The 17306-nt window shown below is 45.3% G+C and overlaps 2 protein-coding genes across 2 annotated transcripts; both read right to left on the bottom strand.

Moving 5' to 3' along the window:
• Window positions 1-814: 814 nt before the first annotated feature.
• Window positions 815-10050, bottom strand: LOC138600711 (uncharacterized). The gene is made up of 13 exons (XM_069672188.1): window positions 9806-10050; window positions 8720-8836; window positions 8525-8621; window positions 8288-8418; window positions 7981-8201; window positions 7430-7848; window positions 7206-7336; window positions 5619-5845; window positions 5273-5508; window positions 5049-5164; window positions 3728-3963; window positions 3523-3584; window positions 815-2419 (listed from the first exon to the last, which is right to left on the bottom strand). The coding sequence occupies exons 1-13, from the start codon at window positions 10023-10025 to the stop codon at window positions 1423-1425; spliced, it is 3210 nt and encodes a 1069-aa protein (XP_069528289.1). The 5' UTR covers window positions 10026-10050; the 3' UTR covers window positions 815-1422.
• Window positions 10051-11062: 1012 nt separating this feature from the next.
• Window positions 11063-16297, bottom strand: LOC138600505 (zinc finger protein 37-like). Its single transcript, XM_069671924.1, has 9 exons — window positions 16060-16297; window positions 15627-15662; window positions 14864-15028; window positions 14450-14682; window positions 13988-14100; window positions 13706-13803; window positions 12901-13133; window positions 12715-12818; window positions 11063-12530 (listed from the first exon to the last, which is right to left on the bottom strand). The coding sequence occupies exons 1-9, from the start codon at window positions 16295-16297 to the stop codon at window positions 11165-11167; spliced, it is 2586 nt and encodes an 861-aa protein (XP_069528025.1). The 3' UTR covers window positions 11063-11164.
• Window positions 16298-17306: the final 1009 nt, after the last annotated feature.

The following is a 17306-nucleotide window of genomic DNA, read 5'->3' as shown; positions in this document are numbered from 1 at the left end:
TTGTGACGTAAAACTCTTCTAACGGCCACTTCAGATCAATGATTCGCAACGAGACTGGACGCAACTGCTCAAAGAATCCGGACATCTGATCGTAAACGTTGCAAAACCATGCCGTTCACAGAAACGCAACGCGCACGGACGCAGCTGACCGTCTCCATAGCTACGACGCACTGACATACCCCACTACTACTGCGTTAATACTAAACCGTTAGTTAATACTATAACGTTATAAGGTTACATGAATTAACTAGCTGGATTTCTGTTATCGTTATAAAAAGAAGTGATGACAGCGACGTGCTCAGTGTTAGCTGTAACACTGATTCATTAACGGCGAAGACGCAGAGTTTGGAAAGAGAGGATCCGGAGCCGTCTTCGGCTACTGCAGCGCCAGAGACAGGGTGCCTACATGCTGTTTCCTGATTGGCTGAAGTGAAAAAGCGACATCATTCAGTTCTAAAACTGCATTGAAGATTTGACAAGTGGAATGTTTTGCAACTCCAGGCAACGGCTTCAGACGCTCTGCAACGAACCAGCTCACACGGCTGCAAGTTTCTCTGCAACATTCTGAGACTGCTTTGTTGCGAAGCATTGATCTGGCCTTAAATCAACTTTGACTTTAACATATAATTCTGACTTTTCCAGTCATACCGGAGAAAAAATGTAAACAAAAATAGCTAAGAACCCTACTCAAGTAAAAACCAGCTTTATGAAGTATTCTAACAATACAGGTGCTGGCTGTGCACTGAATGATATCTGATCTTATACGGCTTCATCAGATTGTTAACGCTGGTAATGTTTGAGCTGCATTCACTGTTGGACGTGTTTATTTTGACATAAAAGGATTTGTAGTCGTTTACTAGCAACCACGCCCTGTGGCTAGTCAACAATTCCCAGCATAAGCAGTTTAAGATGTTTACAAATGAAAACAAAAGTCATCAACAGGACAACAGCAAAGAAAAAAACAGCTTCAGTGTGGGAAAGCATTGAGTTTAAAATCTGAGATAAAACCACAAACAGCTTCATCTCATTTCTGCTGCAGGAACTCGTTCTCATGTGAAATCTGCTGAAACAAATACAAAATAAAAGCTTTTTTTTGCTTAATGTGGAAAGGGCATCTGTAGCTAACTGTGCAAACCCTTCCTGCTGAAAACTGCTAATCAGTCAGACTCTATGAGAACCCACGAGAGGCTGAATATCCCCTGAGGACACTGAAGGAATCAACGCCTGAATCATCCTGACGACTGTTTTGGACCGATTGTCAGTTCAGTTGTAGTCAGAGCTCAGTGTTCAAACTGTGGCCGACATTCAGGACTTTAAATCTGCTGCATAAATGCTCAAAGAGAAGTCACAAGTAGAAGAATGAGATGCATCCAGCCTCGTCTTTACGTTAGCATCACTGGGTACAACAAAACCATTTGTTCATCAGCTACGTTTAACCCTTTTACTGCCATTAAATCTGCTGGTTAAAAGTCGATCTGAAGCGTCAGTCTCACGTTTGTTTCGTCTAGCCGGGTGTTTGATGTCCATGTGTCTCTTCACACCGTGGCTCTGACTGAAGCCATTGCCACAGACGGGGCAAATATAGGGTTTCAGTCCGGTGTGGATTCTCATGTGGACCCGAAACTGCAGCTGCGTGGGAAATGTTAGGCTGCAGACGTCACAGGCGAACCCTCCTTTCCCGACAGTCCGTCTCGTGTGACTCAATATGTGTTTGGACAAAGTGTAAAAGCTGTTCATAGTTTCACCACAGATGTGGCAGCTGTGCGTCTTCTCTGCTGTGTGGATTATCCTGTGCTTTGTAACTTCTTCTATTGTAGCAAATGTTTTCTGGCAAAATTCACACTGATGTCGTTTGTCCGCCACATGGGTCAAGCCATGAGTCCTCAGCACCCACTTGTTAGTGAACCTTTTGTGGCAAATCTTACATTCGTGCAGTTTCCACCCTTTGTGTCCATCGACGTGTCCTCTGAGGCCAAAAACGGAGAGGAAAGACTTTCCACAGATGTTACAGCTGTGGATTTTTTGGTGACCTTGAAGATGACTCCTCAGCGTCTCTGCAGACTCTAAATGTTCTCCACACATGCCACAAAGCCTTTCTGGTTGGTCCACATGACTCATGGCGTGTTTGATCAACATGTTCTGTGACTTGCGCAGAGCTTTGCAGACTTTACAGGACAGGGGAGCTTTGCCGGTATCGGCTGATGCCTTCCGAGAAGTCTGATTCCTCTGAACACCGGGAGGTCTGTCTCGCTTCCTCTTATCTGGATCATTCTTCATCAGATGTTTCTCACGTTTATCGACACTGGCCTCATCGTCCCTGTCACTGTCTGAGGTAACGATTGGACCGGCTGCCTCGGATCCTCTAACATCTTCATAATCAGCGTCCTCAGTTTCCGTGTCGTCCTGTGTGGGTCTTGAGCTGCAGCAGGAATCAGAGTTATAGACATTTCATTTAGATACACAGCGTATTTTAAACACATGTATGGAGATAACACTACACCTTGTTGTGTCCTTTAATGTGGATCATCGTGGATTTCTCACCAATCTGTTGAGGGAATTGTGCCACAAACTTTGACTACAAGGACACATTGTGGATGTAACAAGCTTTGTTTAGGAACGTGGTTGTTCTTGGGGCTGTAACAAAAGACACAACCAGCCTCATCATTCCATGAATCGGCACCATGACATGGAGGAGGGGTTTGCGTGTCCCTATGAACCTGGGAGATGTGGAGCAAAAAGGTATGACAGCTACCTCGCCCGGATCAGGGAGACTGGGGCCACCCCCTGGAGCCAGACCTGGGGGGGATGCTCGATGGTGAGAGTCTGGTGACTGGGCTCTCACCCATGGGGCCCGGCCGGGCTCAGCCCGAATGAGTGATGTGGAGCCGCCGCCTTGTGGGCCCACCACCTGCAGGGATAGGCGTGGGGGTCGGGTGCATTGCAAACCGGGCAGCATGCGAAGGCGGGGGCCTTGGCGCTCGGATCCCCGGCAGCGTAGACCTCATAGATTCTAACGCAGAAATAAAAGTGGTGGGACTCACCTATACCTTTGGCATTATGCAAAACAGCAGACGGACTTATGACTTGTTGAAGTGCTTGGTGACGTTGCCCTCTGTTTATCCATTCTGTCAGTTCAATCTCTACAACGTTGTCATTTAGCAGTGTAATTACACACAGAGCATGACTAGAAACCGTGTCTAAAAACAGCCACCAAGCACAGAACCAGCTTTGATTGAAGCGGGGAAGTGGTGGCAGAAACTCCGGTCTGTTGTCTAGAGCCCTTTCAGACCAGAGGGAGGTACAACCCGCCCTGTTCATTGGTCATGTAGGCTGAAGTTTGCGAGCCAATCGGAGTTTTTGGGACATTGGACAGTACCGTCCTAGTTCAGATACTCCATTTGAGGCACTGTGTTCACTGAAATTAAACATTTTCATAGTAAAACATATGTCAGAAGTCAGAACACATTTTGGGTTACAGTTAAATAGTTGTATGCCAGTAAACGCTCAACATAACTGAATTACCTTGTGTTAGGCCTGGTTTGATCACGAGTGGATGAAGAGTTGGACTGGACTTCCTCTTGAGCCTAAAAGAATTATATTTCCAGCCAAAAGCAGAAACACCATGTTTACTTGAACAGAAGGCAGAATCCACAGATTTCCATCCACCGTGCGGCGCAGTAAACATCGTCCCGCACAGGCGTTTGGTAAGAAAGCAAGAAAAGTGTACCTTCAGTCGGATGTAGAGGGCTGATTTACTGGTGGAACTGATGTTCCTGTTGATTTCCTCTGGTGTCAGCGACTTCACTTTCAGAGGCTCCAGTGTCTTGTTCTTACTGGCTATGTAGAAATCAAAAGGTGTCTGAGCAGCCAGCTGAGGGAAGGTGGAGCTCAGCAGGTCCAGGAAGTCCGTCTCCTGCAGGCCCCGAGGACACTGCACCTCCACTAAGGGGTACCTCTTGTACACTGAAACACAACGGTGCAGAAATAAAAAGGTAGATTGATCTGTTGGTTGTGAACGCACATCAAGAAAAAATGCATAATAATGAGCTAACTGTACCCATTAATCTAAGCTAGCTACTGTCGGTCTGTGATGGTGATTAGGGAGAGACTGCTGGTGCCCCCAGCTCACACATTAGTGACATTAGTTTCCATCACCTTCACGGGCATTGGTCTGAAGACGCCGCATGCTTTCACCTACCCATTTCTTTAACTTCAGTGCTTCAAAGAAGAGGGCACACTTAAAGGCAAATAATGAAGTGTTAACTTTCCCTTGGGCGTTCAGCCGATCAGGACCGTTAACGTTTATTGGCCAGTGCAAAAACTTCAATACAATTATCCTTTGAAACACTCTGTCCTGGGTTGCCAACTAACTGCTTCTTTGCGACGCCGTTGGAGTTCCTTTCGGTACAGGACTGTGAAGGTCTTCTTGTGAGCAGGATGCAGGTGGAATCTGGAGATGGTGTGTCCAAGGAAGCAGAGCCAAAATTCAGGGGATTACAACTACCGCGGATTTAACCACCTACTGTGAACCGCCATCTCGATTCGGTGCGTCACCAGTTTTATCGTGCGCTAAGAAGTGAATTGCTTCCAGGCGTGGGAGGTAAAACATCGGCTACTGCCATCGGTTCATGCCACTTTATTTGCCGATGGCCCGATGTCTGTCAACACGGCCAACATCGTCCGATTCCGACGCTCAGCCGATGCATCGGTGCATCCCTACTCAAAACAGTAGACTTATCTCTTACCTGCTTAGATAATTAATGACGCAGCAGCATTTTACGAGACAGTACGCAACCTATAACTTACACATATTCTTTGCCTTCTCTGCCACAGTATCTGTTTACTCATCCTGAGATCTAACACCCATCCTGAAGGCATCACAAACCGAACCAAACGCAGAGATACAGGAAGAGAATCGGGACCATTGGCAGCATGTTCTTGACTTGCGTGTAATCACAACCAGCCTGGGCCTCTAACACCGCCTGTTAGTGAGGAACTTTGTGGAATCAATCGCCCTGCCCACTTATTGTACAGAACAAAACATTTACCGTTGATTCCGAGCACGTGGATCCGAGAGTCCTCCAGGATGCAGATCCTGAGGTAAACATGGGATCCTGTTTCATTCATCGAACGTTTGCAGAACTTACTCTTGTGAGTCTGAACGCTGCGTGACAACAAAGAGGAAGATCGGAAGTTAATAACAGAAGCAGGTTCTCATTGGCCTGTGGGCATAAGATGATTCACTTCAGTCAGAAGCTCTTCGTCTTTTCACCTCAAGCTCAGTCTGGTTTGATCAGTGGACGCAGAATCTGGAAGAGCTGCAGAAGGAGGAGGAGCGGCAGCAGGAGGAGGAGCGGCAGCAGGACGAGGAGGAGCAGCAGAAGGAGGAGGAGCGGCAGCAGCAGAAGGAGGAGGAGCAGCTGCAGCAGAGGGAGCGGCAGCAGGAGGAGGAGGACTCGCAGCAGGAGGAGGAGGATCTTCTTTCTCCTTGGGCTTTTTTTCTCTGGCCTGGATAAAAAGAAACCAAAGGAAGAGGCTTCAGAGAGGACGTTTGTCTGCTTCATGGAGCCAGAGGTCCACCGACACTTTGAAGGTCTAAATCAAGCAGAACACAGTACCTTCGGACGGATGTAGACGGTGTTAGTTTTAGCGAACTTAGAAACCGCCTCTGGTGTCAACTTCTTCACTCTGATGGGCTTCAGCTTTCTGTTTTTGCGGGCTATAAAGAAGTCCAAAGGTCTCCCAACAGGCAGCTCAGGATAGGTGAACCTCAGCAGCTTCAGGAAGCGGCCCTTCTTCAGGCCAGGAGGACACTGCAGCGTCGTCAACGGGACCTTCCTAAACACTGAAACACAAAGTCAGTATTCAGCGGGAGGTGGCTTCACTACCAAAGCTGTCATGCAGAGAGATTCAGGCTGCGTGTCCACTAACGCCGTTTTTGCGTGGTCTCCCTAAATTGGTCTGCATTCGTGCGATGGATCTCAGACGGGACCCTGAGTAGTCTGAAGTAAGCCTTGAAACAGGCGTCATCCAGACGCAGCTCCTGTACCAATCGCTGATATTCTCCGAAACCTTTTCCTCACACGGTTCATCTCATGCATCCAGAGTCGTTATTTCGAGGGTACAATTTCCAGGTCTCGAGCTGCTGCTAATGCCAGGACGCCATTCCTTTACATTGGCTTTAAATTCTGCTCTATGCTTAATAATTGCTTTTATTACAGCTTTCAGCAAGCGCTCTAAGATTGAGTTCATGGGTGCTGGCAGTTAGCGGACACGCAGCCGTAATCAGCAAACATTTAACATTTGTTATCATCAGAAAGTCGCCTTCTTGAAGGCAAGGATGACGTTTTTCTAAAATAGCGTGAGGTCATGGGAGTTGTCTTCATCATTATTTTAAAGGGTGCTTACCTGTCAGGTAGAACAAATGTGAAATGTATTTTGTACTCTGAGCTTGCTACAAAGCTCCGTCCATCCTGGAAACGCCACGCAAACATTCACCTTCTACGGCTCTTCTTCTTCTGCTGCTGCGCGTCACGGGAAAAGTCCACCAAGGCCACCAAAAGTAATCATATAACTATTACTAATGATTAACTATCTATAACTAGCTATTATTGGCTCTGGTAACTACCAGAAGCTCCATGTAGTTCCTCATCAGCCGGGTGTCCGTCTCACAAAACTGAAACTGAATTTCAAGAACTGAATGTGGAATTTGAATTTTCAGATCATCTGAACTCAGTCCTCTGAATCTCTGTCCTTTCGGCCTTCCAGTGCTGACCCCTATGAACTGTTACTACTGACTGAAAATAAAGATGGCCGACGTGTCTCCATCTCCTCTCGTGGTCCAAAAGTGAAGCTAATACAAAATGTATCTGACGTGTATTTTGATTTTATACTTTGACTCATGTCCCATCTGTTAGCATGGAGGAGGCGGGCTTTATGAGCTATACTGCAGCCAGTCAGCAGGGGGCAGTAGAGAGGGTTTGGCTTCACTTTTAGGGAGCTGTCATGTCGGCCATCTTTATATACAGTCTATAATAGCCATCGGCGGAGCTCATCGCTGAGAGGCCGCCCTGCCTCTTCTTCCCACGATTGCAAGGCTCCACAATATCAGCCGTGATTATCGGAGCAAATAAAACAATCAATTGATTTTATTTCTAATCAATCATAATATTTCAGAAACACACATATAAATGTCACATATCTACCGTAGACGGAGACCGATCTACTCGGACAGCCCTTCAGGATGCGGATCTTGAGGGTGACAGGCTCCTGCGGTGAAGCGCTCCGAGGTCTGTGCGGCTTCTTCCTGTGAGACTGAACTGTGGGCGGCACTGAGCTGAACGGAGGACGTTGGAAGCAGGTTAATGAAGAATTAATGCAGTAATTTACCTCGTGTCTCTGCTGGTGTTTTGTTTCTGTTGTGTATCACCTTGTTCGATCAGGAGAGGGTGGAGAATCAGCATCAGCATCGTTTGTCTCTGATGGATGGAGCTGTGCTTCAGGGGACTGCTGTGCTTCAGGGGACTGCTGTTCTTGAGAGGACTGCTGTTCTTGAGAGGACTGCTGTGCTTTAGGGGACTGCTGTTCTTGAGAGGACTGCTGTGCTTTAGGGGACTGCTGTTCTTGAGAGGACTGCTGTGCTTTAGGGGACTGCTGTTCTTGAGAGGACTGCTGTGCTTTAGGGGACTGCTGTGCTTTAGGGGACTGCTGTGCTTCAGGGGACTGCTGTGCTTCAGGGGACTGCTGTTCTTTAGGGGACTGCTGTTCTTGAGAGGACTGCTGTTCTTCAGGGGACTGCTGTTCTTCAGGGGACTGATCTTGTTCAGGTTCGCTCTCAGGTGACGGGTTCTGAAGGGAAACAGCACGACATTAATAAGCAGATATTCTGTTAATCGTTTAAACAATTCCTCGAGGAAAAAAGGGCAAATATTCCATTGAGTTTGGTAGATTAGAGCAGACATGTTTTGTAGATCAAAGCACCTTGAGTTGGATGAAGATGGTCGAACATCCTGATCTGTAGATCGCCTCTGGCGTCACCCTCCTGACTCCGAGCGGCAGCATTTTTCTCTTTTTGCCTCTTAGGAAGTCAAACGTTTTCTGAGCGGCCAGCTGGGGGAAGGTGGACCTCAGCAGGTTCAGGAAGTCGGCCTCCTTCAGGCCACGAGGACACCGCAGCTCCTGTAGCGGGTACTTCCTGTACACTGACAGAAAGAAGAGAAAGTTGTGATCACAACCAGGACACTAGTTTTTAATCACACTGGATTTGAAGTTAAATGATCATACGTACAATACGGTGAGATCATATCGGTCTGAGGGCCCCCCATGATGCAGATCTTGAGGTCTATGTGGTCCCCTAATTCAGTGATCCAAGGACCGCCTCCACTCCTCCTGTCAGTCAGTGGGGAGGGAGTCAAAAACCTGTGAAATGGCAGACATGATGTGTTTAATCATGACTGACTGGTCTGTCCGGGCAGCTCCAAAGTCTGGTATTAAAACATCATCTTTACAGGAATGTGCGTGTAACCTGGTTGCTGCTTCGTCCTCCAGTTCAAAGAGATGCTCTTGATACTCCACCTCCTCGTCATACTCCTCCATCTGTACCTCCTCTCTGTCCTCCACACCTGCACACACGTCAAATGTCAAAGTTCAGCCCCCCTTTAAACCAACGAAAACCCGGATTAGAAAACTCTTCTTAAAGTGAAATTAATAGAAGACGTACTCGGCTCATGTTTGAGGTGCTCTTCCTCTTCAGTTGGTTCACATCCTCCTCCTCCTCCTCCTCCTCCTCCTCCATCTCGTCCTGCCGCCGCCGGCTCACAAACAGGAAACTGGTTATCTGGATCAGAGACGGACATGTTTGGTTCCTTTAATTACAAACATGCTCTATAGCTGGAAGTCATTCTGCACATGCTCAGTGAGACTTTTTACCGAACAGGAAGACACATTGAACAATTGTTGGTGCATTTATCGAGGGGAAAAAAACAGATTCATTGCTTTCATTTCTTAAGACTCAGACGATCTCACTTGCACTGAGCTGGGTTCAAAACGGAGCGCGAAATTGCCTCAAGACCGCGGCTTTCTTTAATGTCGGGTGAGAAGATCCAGCATAACTATTATTCAATATAATCACGGCAACAAGTGTGAATCTACTTAAAAATAACCTGTTGTTCTTTTTTCACTTTGAGAGCCTAAATTAGGCCTAAATAAATATTTACTAAATAATTGATATTTACTGAATAACGTGTCACACTGAAAATAAAGACGGATTTAACAGCAGCTGTAACATCCAAACACTATGTTTACCCAGGTCTGTAATCTACGCATTAACACAAAAAAAGGTTAAAATATCAGAAAGTCCACGTGACATTTGTAAACATCAACCGTCACGGAGCATTGTTGCAACATGTGACTTCTTTATTCAAATAAATATCATGAACATTTATAGTCATCTTTATACGGTATGGGTTGTTAGCAGACAGACGTAAGTTTGATATACATTTTGTTGATCTCGTTCAGATGGTCTTTGTGAAACCGGGGGAAATAAAAGCAGTGATGTAGCCGTTTCTGTTTCCAACGGTGACTTAAGCGAGCTAGTTGGCCTTTGTTTTAACTGTAGAATTGTTGGTCAACAGTAACAGTTGTTGCAATATGTCCCAAAACGTCGGTGGGTTGGCCCGTTAGCAAAGCGGCGTCAAATTAACGCTTTTATAAACCGGGTTCGTCATTAGGTTCGTTTTCTCTGCAGGGAGAACGTGTGCACAGTTGAAGCTAGTTTACTGAAAGAGAAGTTGAGTGTAACACCAACCTAGTGCCTCTAGTTTGAGCTGCAGGAGTATTCCCAGCTGGTTCCTCTGCCGATCTATCTCCTGCCTCAGACCCAACGCCTCCTCCTCGTACGCGGCTACAGTTCTCTCGAGGACCGCATAGATCTCCCGCGCGGCGGTGTTCAGCTTCTCGGCGACGACTCCTCTCAGTGTGTCCGCTCTAGAGTGGTAGATGAAGCCTTCCGCCGTTTCAGCCTCCATGTTGGTCAACACGGTGTCGTCCCTGCGCGGAAGTGTTTTTACAGGAACAAATACGCGGGAATGTTTGGAACGGATGTCGGGACTGGTGCTGGCGCGAATGCTGTCCGACCAGAAACATAGACCAAAGATAAAATACACTCTCCAAGTCGACAAGAGATGGCGGCAAAGTAGCGGCCGTTAGTATATTAAAAATAAGGAGGCAACTCTGAGAGGACAGATTACAGTAAACAGATTGAAAATAAGAGTACAGCATGTTAAAACAGTACACTTCACATAATAGGAAAACATCCGACAGGATTTTAACAGAGAAAGTGGAACATACTGTAAAACAGAGACAAGAAATGACAAGATTACGAACAATGGGGCATTTAGAAAGTGGAAACAGTTGCGAGGCAGAAATGGGATATTTGCTTTTTAAAATTATTTTGTATGAAATTTGAAACCTGAAGGTGGCAGGAAGGCAATTGCAAACTCAAAGTAAAGTTGCTGTTACTTCAGAAAGTTATACAGAGCCTTCAATTAGCCTTTTCTGTTGAAGTCCGTCCCATAGAGTTAATAAATTCCTCCCAGGTCAAAACTCAGAAGTGTAACCGAGTTTAGGAATCTTATCTCGCGGTTCAATCACGGAGTATTATTTATCTGCAGTTGTTTATGTCGGATGATGAACAAATGCCAGTTTAGATAGTATTTCAGAATTGTGTTCTGTTTGTTTTGTCAAAGGAGAAATTCAGAATCAGAAATACTTCATCTTCGCCGAGGGGCAAATTTGGGGTCGCAATGAAATTCAGCATTTGTTCAATCATCAGACTTAGAACGATTGATTTTCACTCCTGACAAACTTTGGCTTGAAGCCACACAAATCCACTAATGTTACACTGCATGGAAGTAGAAAATACGTGAGCCAGCAATGAATCACTTTAACCTCTAGCAGAAGAAACTAGCTCTCTCACTTTAGCTAGCTAGCTTAGAGGTCAGCAACTTCACACTTGCAATGAAGAACATGGTGATGGCTAAAAAAAGAGAGACAAGTACCAAATTCCACTTTTATTCATATGATGTTAAAACGTTAACATGATAACAAATACACATTTTGTACAGGTTTCTTCTTACAGGAGGGAAGGAACAGACACTTCAGTCTTTCAGGACTTCCCCGGATCATCCCCTGCTGTCTTGCCTTCCCTCTGGTGGCTCTTCATGTGGGTTTTCAGACAGTGACTCTGAGTAAAGCCTTTGTCACAGATGGAGCACTTGTATGGTTTTTCTCCATTGTGGGTCCTCATGTGGACGATCAGGTGTGCTTTGCGATAGCTTGCTTTCCCACAAACCCCACACACGTATGGTTTGATTCCTGAGTGGGCTTTGAGATGGACTCTGAGAGCACTGCTGGATGCATAGGTTCGTCCACACTCTGAGCATTTGTAGGGTCTCTCCCCAGTGTGGGTGACCATGTGTCTCTTCAGAGCCCCTTGAGATGACAGTCCTTTGCCACATTGGCTGCAGATGATCTTCTCCTCGCTGTGTGTTCTCAGGTGAACCTTTAACTGACTTTGTGTATGGAACAGTTTGCAGCAAATATCACAGAGGTATGGCTTGTCCCTGTCTGTGTGAATTTTCTCATGTTCTTTAACATTTTTGTGAGTGAGAAACCGCTTCCCACAAACCTTACAGCCGTAACGTTTTACCCCAAAGTGAGTCAACTTGTGTCGAGATAAAGATCGGAAGCCTGAGACAGATTTACCGCACACGTCGCAGCTGTAGGGATTCTCACCTGTGTGGGTCCTGCTGTGAATCCTCAGCTGCTGTTTGAAAGCAAAAGACTGATGACAGACATCACAGTTGTGTTGTTTATTCTCCACATGTTCCCAGCGATGACTCCTCAAACTGTTCTTGCATGCGTATGCTTTGTTGCAGATATCACATCTGTATGGTTTCTCTCCTGTGTGGAGGGTAGCATGCCTCTTTAGGCCACCGAGAGAGAGGAAAGACTTTTTACAGATTTTACAGCTCTGTATTTTCTGATGACTTTCCAGATGACTCCTAAGCACCTCTGTAGACTCCGAATGCTCTCCACACACTCCACAAAGTCTTTCCGGATCATCCACATGAATCCAGGAATGTTTAATCAACATGTTCTTTGACCCACTCAGAGCTTGGCAGACCTTACAGGACAGAGGAGTCGACACCAGGATCCGTTTCCTTCTCTTTGTTTTGACTCCTGAATGTTTGACTCGTCTCCTTTTCTTTGAGGAGTCCGGCTCAGGTTTCATCTCGTCAGTCTCATCTGGTTTCCACTCTTCATCCCCGTCATCTTTCTCTGCCTCATCATCGACATCGCTTTTGTGGATCTCAGATGAAGAGCCGGCAGATGACAGGGCACCGGAGTCTCCAGATATTCCCTGTTTTTCTGCGTCTTCCTCTGCTTCCGTTTGTTGTTGCTGTCCCGAGTTGCTGGAGACAGGACGTGATTCATTGCTTTCCCCTTCCTCTACAGGACTGTTGTGAAAACTGAAGGTAGAAAAAAAAGATTTCTCCTTTAAACACACTTCATTGTGCCACAAATGAATTACATTTTAATAGTGCCAAGGATAATTCTTTTGAGTTAAACATTTCAGCTTATTGTACATTAACAGAAGCGGGTACATGCATGTGCAGCATATATCCGCATGTACCTAATGCTGTTTTGGCTCACCTAGCATGTGCTCCTTTTTCATCATTCCTTGTATCATCGATGGCATTGTCCTCAGTCCGTGAAGGGGGGAGTGGCTCCATACTGCTCAGGGATTCCTTTGCAGCCTGGAAGAATTCAGCAGTCGAGTTATTTTGTGACCATTGGAGGCAGTGGATGGAAGGGACCTGAAATAAGCAGATGTTCTACCTTTACTCGGATGTAAAGGGCTGATCTTCCTTTCCCTCTGGATTTTATGGTCCTTTCGATCTTCTCTGGTGTCAGTGTTTGTAGCTTCAGTGGCGTCAGCCTTCTGGTGGAGTCGGTTGTGAAAGCATCAAACTGTCTGGTCAGCTGAGGGAAGGAGGACCTCAGCATGTTCAGGAATTCTGTCTCCTGCAGGCCTCGAGGACACCTCAACTCCTTCAACTGCGACTTCAACACTAAAATGCAAACAATATAAGAAGTTCAAGGAACCAACTTTTTTTTTCTGTACAGACAAAACTTCAGGCAAACGTAGGCGTGGCCAACCTTCTCCTGCAGAGCTACCTTCCTGCACGTTTTAGGTTTCTCCGTACTCTAACACACCTGATTCCAACGCTTTGCTCGTCATCAGTCCCCTGAGAAGCTTCAGTTGGAAGGAAGCTCTCTGAGTAAGCAGAGCTGGATGGACAGCGAGCTTAGTAGAGAAGTACTAAAGGGTTTTGGCACCCTGCTCTGAGACTAAAGCCTTTAGCCATTTGAGCAGCGAGGGAAAGGGGATGAAGAGAGCCACTTGCAAGACCACTGAAGTGGCAGAGGAGCCTCAAGGTGTGCAGATTTACTGGGTGAGAAGCAGGGTGACCAGGAACACCCTGTGATTCCAGGAACATCACTAAAGATGTACCACCCTGTTTAACCCAAATCAGTTCAACAGCTCAGACTACAGTCTACATAATGCTCATTTTTGTATTCAAAAGTTGTTCGAAACAAACGTGCACCGAGTTCGTCCACGCCTGCTCTTTTGCTGTCTTACCTCCTCTCTTGAGCATGTTGGCCTTGGAGTCTTTTAACAGACAGACTCTGAGGTTGAGAAGATGCCCCTTACTGCGCCTCCTCTTCAAAGACGAACCCCTGCAAGGAAACCATCAAACTAAGGAACAAACCAAACCTTTCATGCAGTTCCCTTTCTTTCAGTTTTGCTCCACTGAACATGTATTCAGTGGTGATATCAAATCAGATCTGAACCTTGTATTTGGTGTCTGACAATCACTGAGATAAAACACTCCAGTATTTTGTACTAGAAGCAAAGATTCACATTGCACGTGTTCTTTTACGCCGATTTCTTCTGTTGCTGGTGGCATGTTCTTTTCTCTGAGGAGGAGGAAGCTGCGGAGGTGGTGAGGGGCTGCGGAGGGGATCATTTGTCGCCTGGAAGAAATCAACAGTAAATATGTTTAATCATTAAAGCTCAGACCTTTGGGAGCAGTGTGCTCACAGCTCAGCCGAGGTACAGTTTCAGATGTTCCACTCGATTCTTTACCACATAAGAGCTTCACACTTTCATGTGGGAGCAAAGATTATTTATTATTATAAAACCCCATGGCAATATTTTACAGGACGAATACCATGAGACAACACGAGAGAGAACAGCCTGAAGTGTATCTCACGTTAGCTGGTTTGTAGGTTAGCATGCTGTCCCTACAGATCCTGCTGCAACGCTAACATTCAGAGTGTTCTCCTGAGTCAGGAATGATTGTGAAATAAATCAATGATGCACCTTTCCTCGGATATACAGAGCTGACCTTCCTTTCCCTCTGGATTTGATGGCCGCCTGGATCTCCTCCGGTATCAGTTTCTTTAGTTTAAGTTGTGTCAGTGTTCTGCTTGAGTCGACAGTGAAAGTATCAAACTGTCCAGTAAGGTGAGGGAAGGTCGACCTCAGAATGTCCAGGAAGTCCGCCTCCATCAGGCCTCGACGACACCTCACCTCCTGCACCGGGGTCTTGAGCACTAAAACCCAAACACACAGTCAGATTCTGTGCGTGTAGCACAGAGGCGTTCAGTGTGGCAGAAGCTGCAGGAATGCTTCAGTCACATCCTAGATACACACACGGTAAACCTGCCTCGTTTCCTCCACAGCACACTTCAAACGTCGTGATCCTCACACTTCACTTCTTTGTTGGACTCTTACCACAGTTTGAGAGTTTGTTGGTCTTGAAGTCCTGTAACAGGCAGACTCTGAGGGTTATATAATCCCACTTCCTGGGCCTGTTCTGAACTGGCTCCTCCCACTCATCTTCAGCCTCCTCGTCCTCAATGGGACCAAAGTCGTCCCAGCTCCCCGAGTCCTCCCCATCTGAACCCAAAAAAGTCAAAATGTTAAACTTGCAACTTAAAACATACAACGGAGAGTACTGTACGTGCGTACTTAAGTACTAGTGTTCATTTCACTATCGAAAATAATGACGAAAAATGTTTGTCGACGATCTTTTTTCCATGACGAAGACGAGACGCTGACGAGCTAAAAATAGATGGTTGATAATAAGAGCTCTGACGTTAATGAGACGGGACTAAAATGTTAGTGGTGAGCTGTCAGACATTCAGAATGCATATTTCTTTCTGCTGTGCGTCTAATCCGTCTGTCAAAATACAAGCAATGCATTCCTGTTACTAGGTTACGGGCAACCGGAAGCTGGTTGTGAACTTTCTGCGTCACCCAGGCTTTCCGCTTCAGGCTCTGAGCGCGCTCACAGAAAAACAGGCATTTTACGCGTCATTGGATGATCATCAGCGGTCTGGGGGGGGGGGGGGGGGGTCATTAATGACTACCATGTGATTACTTCTTAGTGACTAAAACAGGACTTACATGTAAGGGGCAAAACATATAGCTGCCAAAACGAACACTGTTAAGCAGAGCATATGAGTAAATGTGCTGGACATACATGTGTGTTCACCTCTTTCAGCCACCTGCGGTTCACATACAGGTCCATCTGGAGCAGAGAAAAAGGGTTGAATGATTTCTTCACGTATCCAAGACTTCACATTAGAAGGGAAGAACACAAAATTATGTTTTGATGGTTTAATGTAAGAAAATTAAAATGCATTAATATTATACGTGCACTGTAAGCTTCACCAATATCCTGCACACCCTTACAGTTTTTAATCACACCTGTTGTACATGTTTTGTATTATACTTAATGTTTTTTACATTTGTACTCTTATTGCCTTTCTTTAATCTTGTTCGATTTAAGTCTTTACTTGTTTTTATCTTAGTTCTGTTATAATTGTTATGTTATAATGTAGCAAACACGTCAACATTCAAGTGACCTCCTCGGTTAAAATGTACCCTGGTTCGAATGTGTTGTTTGTATGTCGTCAGTTACCCACCTATCCTAAAGAGTGTGACCTGGGGCTGCAGGACAGCCTCCAGCTGGTTCCTCTGCCGGACAATCACCTCCCTCAAGCCCGCCGCCTCCTCCTCGTATCCGGCTACGGTTCTCTCTACAGCTGCGAAGATTTCCCGCGCGACTGTCGTCAGTTTCTCTGAAACGACTCCTCTCAGTATCTCGGCTTTAGACAGATTAGGGTCCACCGAGGTAACAAAGATCACGTTAACGTCCTCCATTTTCTCCGTGGTGCACACGGTCACTAATGATGTCCGACTTAAAAGCACCCAGACCGAAGGTTCCGCTCCCATCCTCCTTATTCTGGAGCATCTTTACGGCAGCTGGCGTCTTTCTGAAATGAATGCCATCTTGTGGAATAATAACATAAATAAGTATTTTTTTCATTGATCAAACAAGCATGTACAAACAACATGACATCGAGATTTGAACATGTGCAGAAATATAAGGGCTCAGGTGCAAATCCAAGAGAATAAAAGAGAGAGGGAGAGAAATTAAACAATAATAACATAACATAAATAAATTCTTCTAGAATACTAAGAAGTTTCTTTGCATTTCCTTTGTGTAAGAAAGAAACTCACTAAAAAATATACAAAATTTGGGTACGACTTTTAAGTACTTAGATTTGTGTAGAATTTACAAGGATGAGAATACTGTTCACCAAGAAATAATTATTTTCCACCATAAGACCTTCATGAAGAGAACAGATGAACAGTGGTCTCAACGTCGTCACAGAATACACGGTTGTTTGTATCAAAACCAAAACGTTGCTGCAACAAGTCACTAGATGGATACACGCCATTCAAAATCCTAAAATGAGTTTCCTTTGGGGGTTATGTGAAACTTTCGATATTTAGTACGTAAATGATGAATATCACTGAGTAAAACTGGGAGATAGAATTTCTGCAGGATTTATAGGGTACGAGATATTATTGAACACATTTCTATTTATTTTATTTGGAAATTTAGTTTCACTAAAGTTACAGCTTCCAATTAAAAGTTGCGGGAGTTTAGGGCTGTCAGGGCTCACTATAAAAAAATTACTAATACAGTTGGATGAAAGTGAATACAATCAAATTAAAATGTGTGAAAGTAAATTAAAGCTCTGACTATATAGTCAAATAGAAAAGGTTTTACTAATAATTAAAAAAGTATACAAACATAAAATGCAGAAGGGAATCACAACACAGAAACCTCATTACAGTAAGTAAAGGCTCTGGTGTTTCTCCC

The sequence above is a fragment of the Semicossyphus pulcher genome, unplaced genomic scaffold, assembly GCF_022749685.1.
Source record: "Semicossyphus pulcher isolate SPU_LCO1_2020_fin unplaced genomic scaffold, fSemPul1.0.p SCAF_21, whole genome shotgun sequence".
Lineage (NCBI taxonomy): Eukaryota > Metazoa > Chordata > Actinopteri > Labriformes > Labridae > Semicossyphus > Semicossyphus pulcher.
Note: the sequence above shows the minus strand (reverse complement) of the source record. Positions and strands in the feature narration are given on the sequence as shown.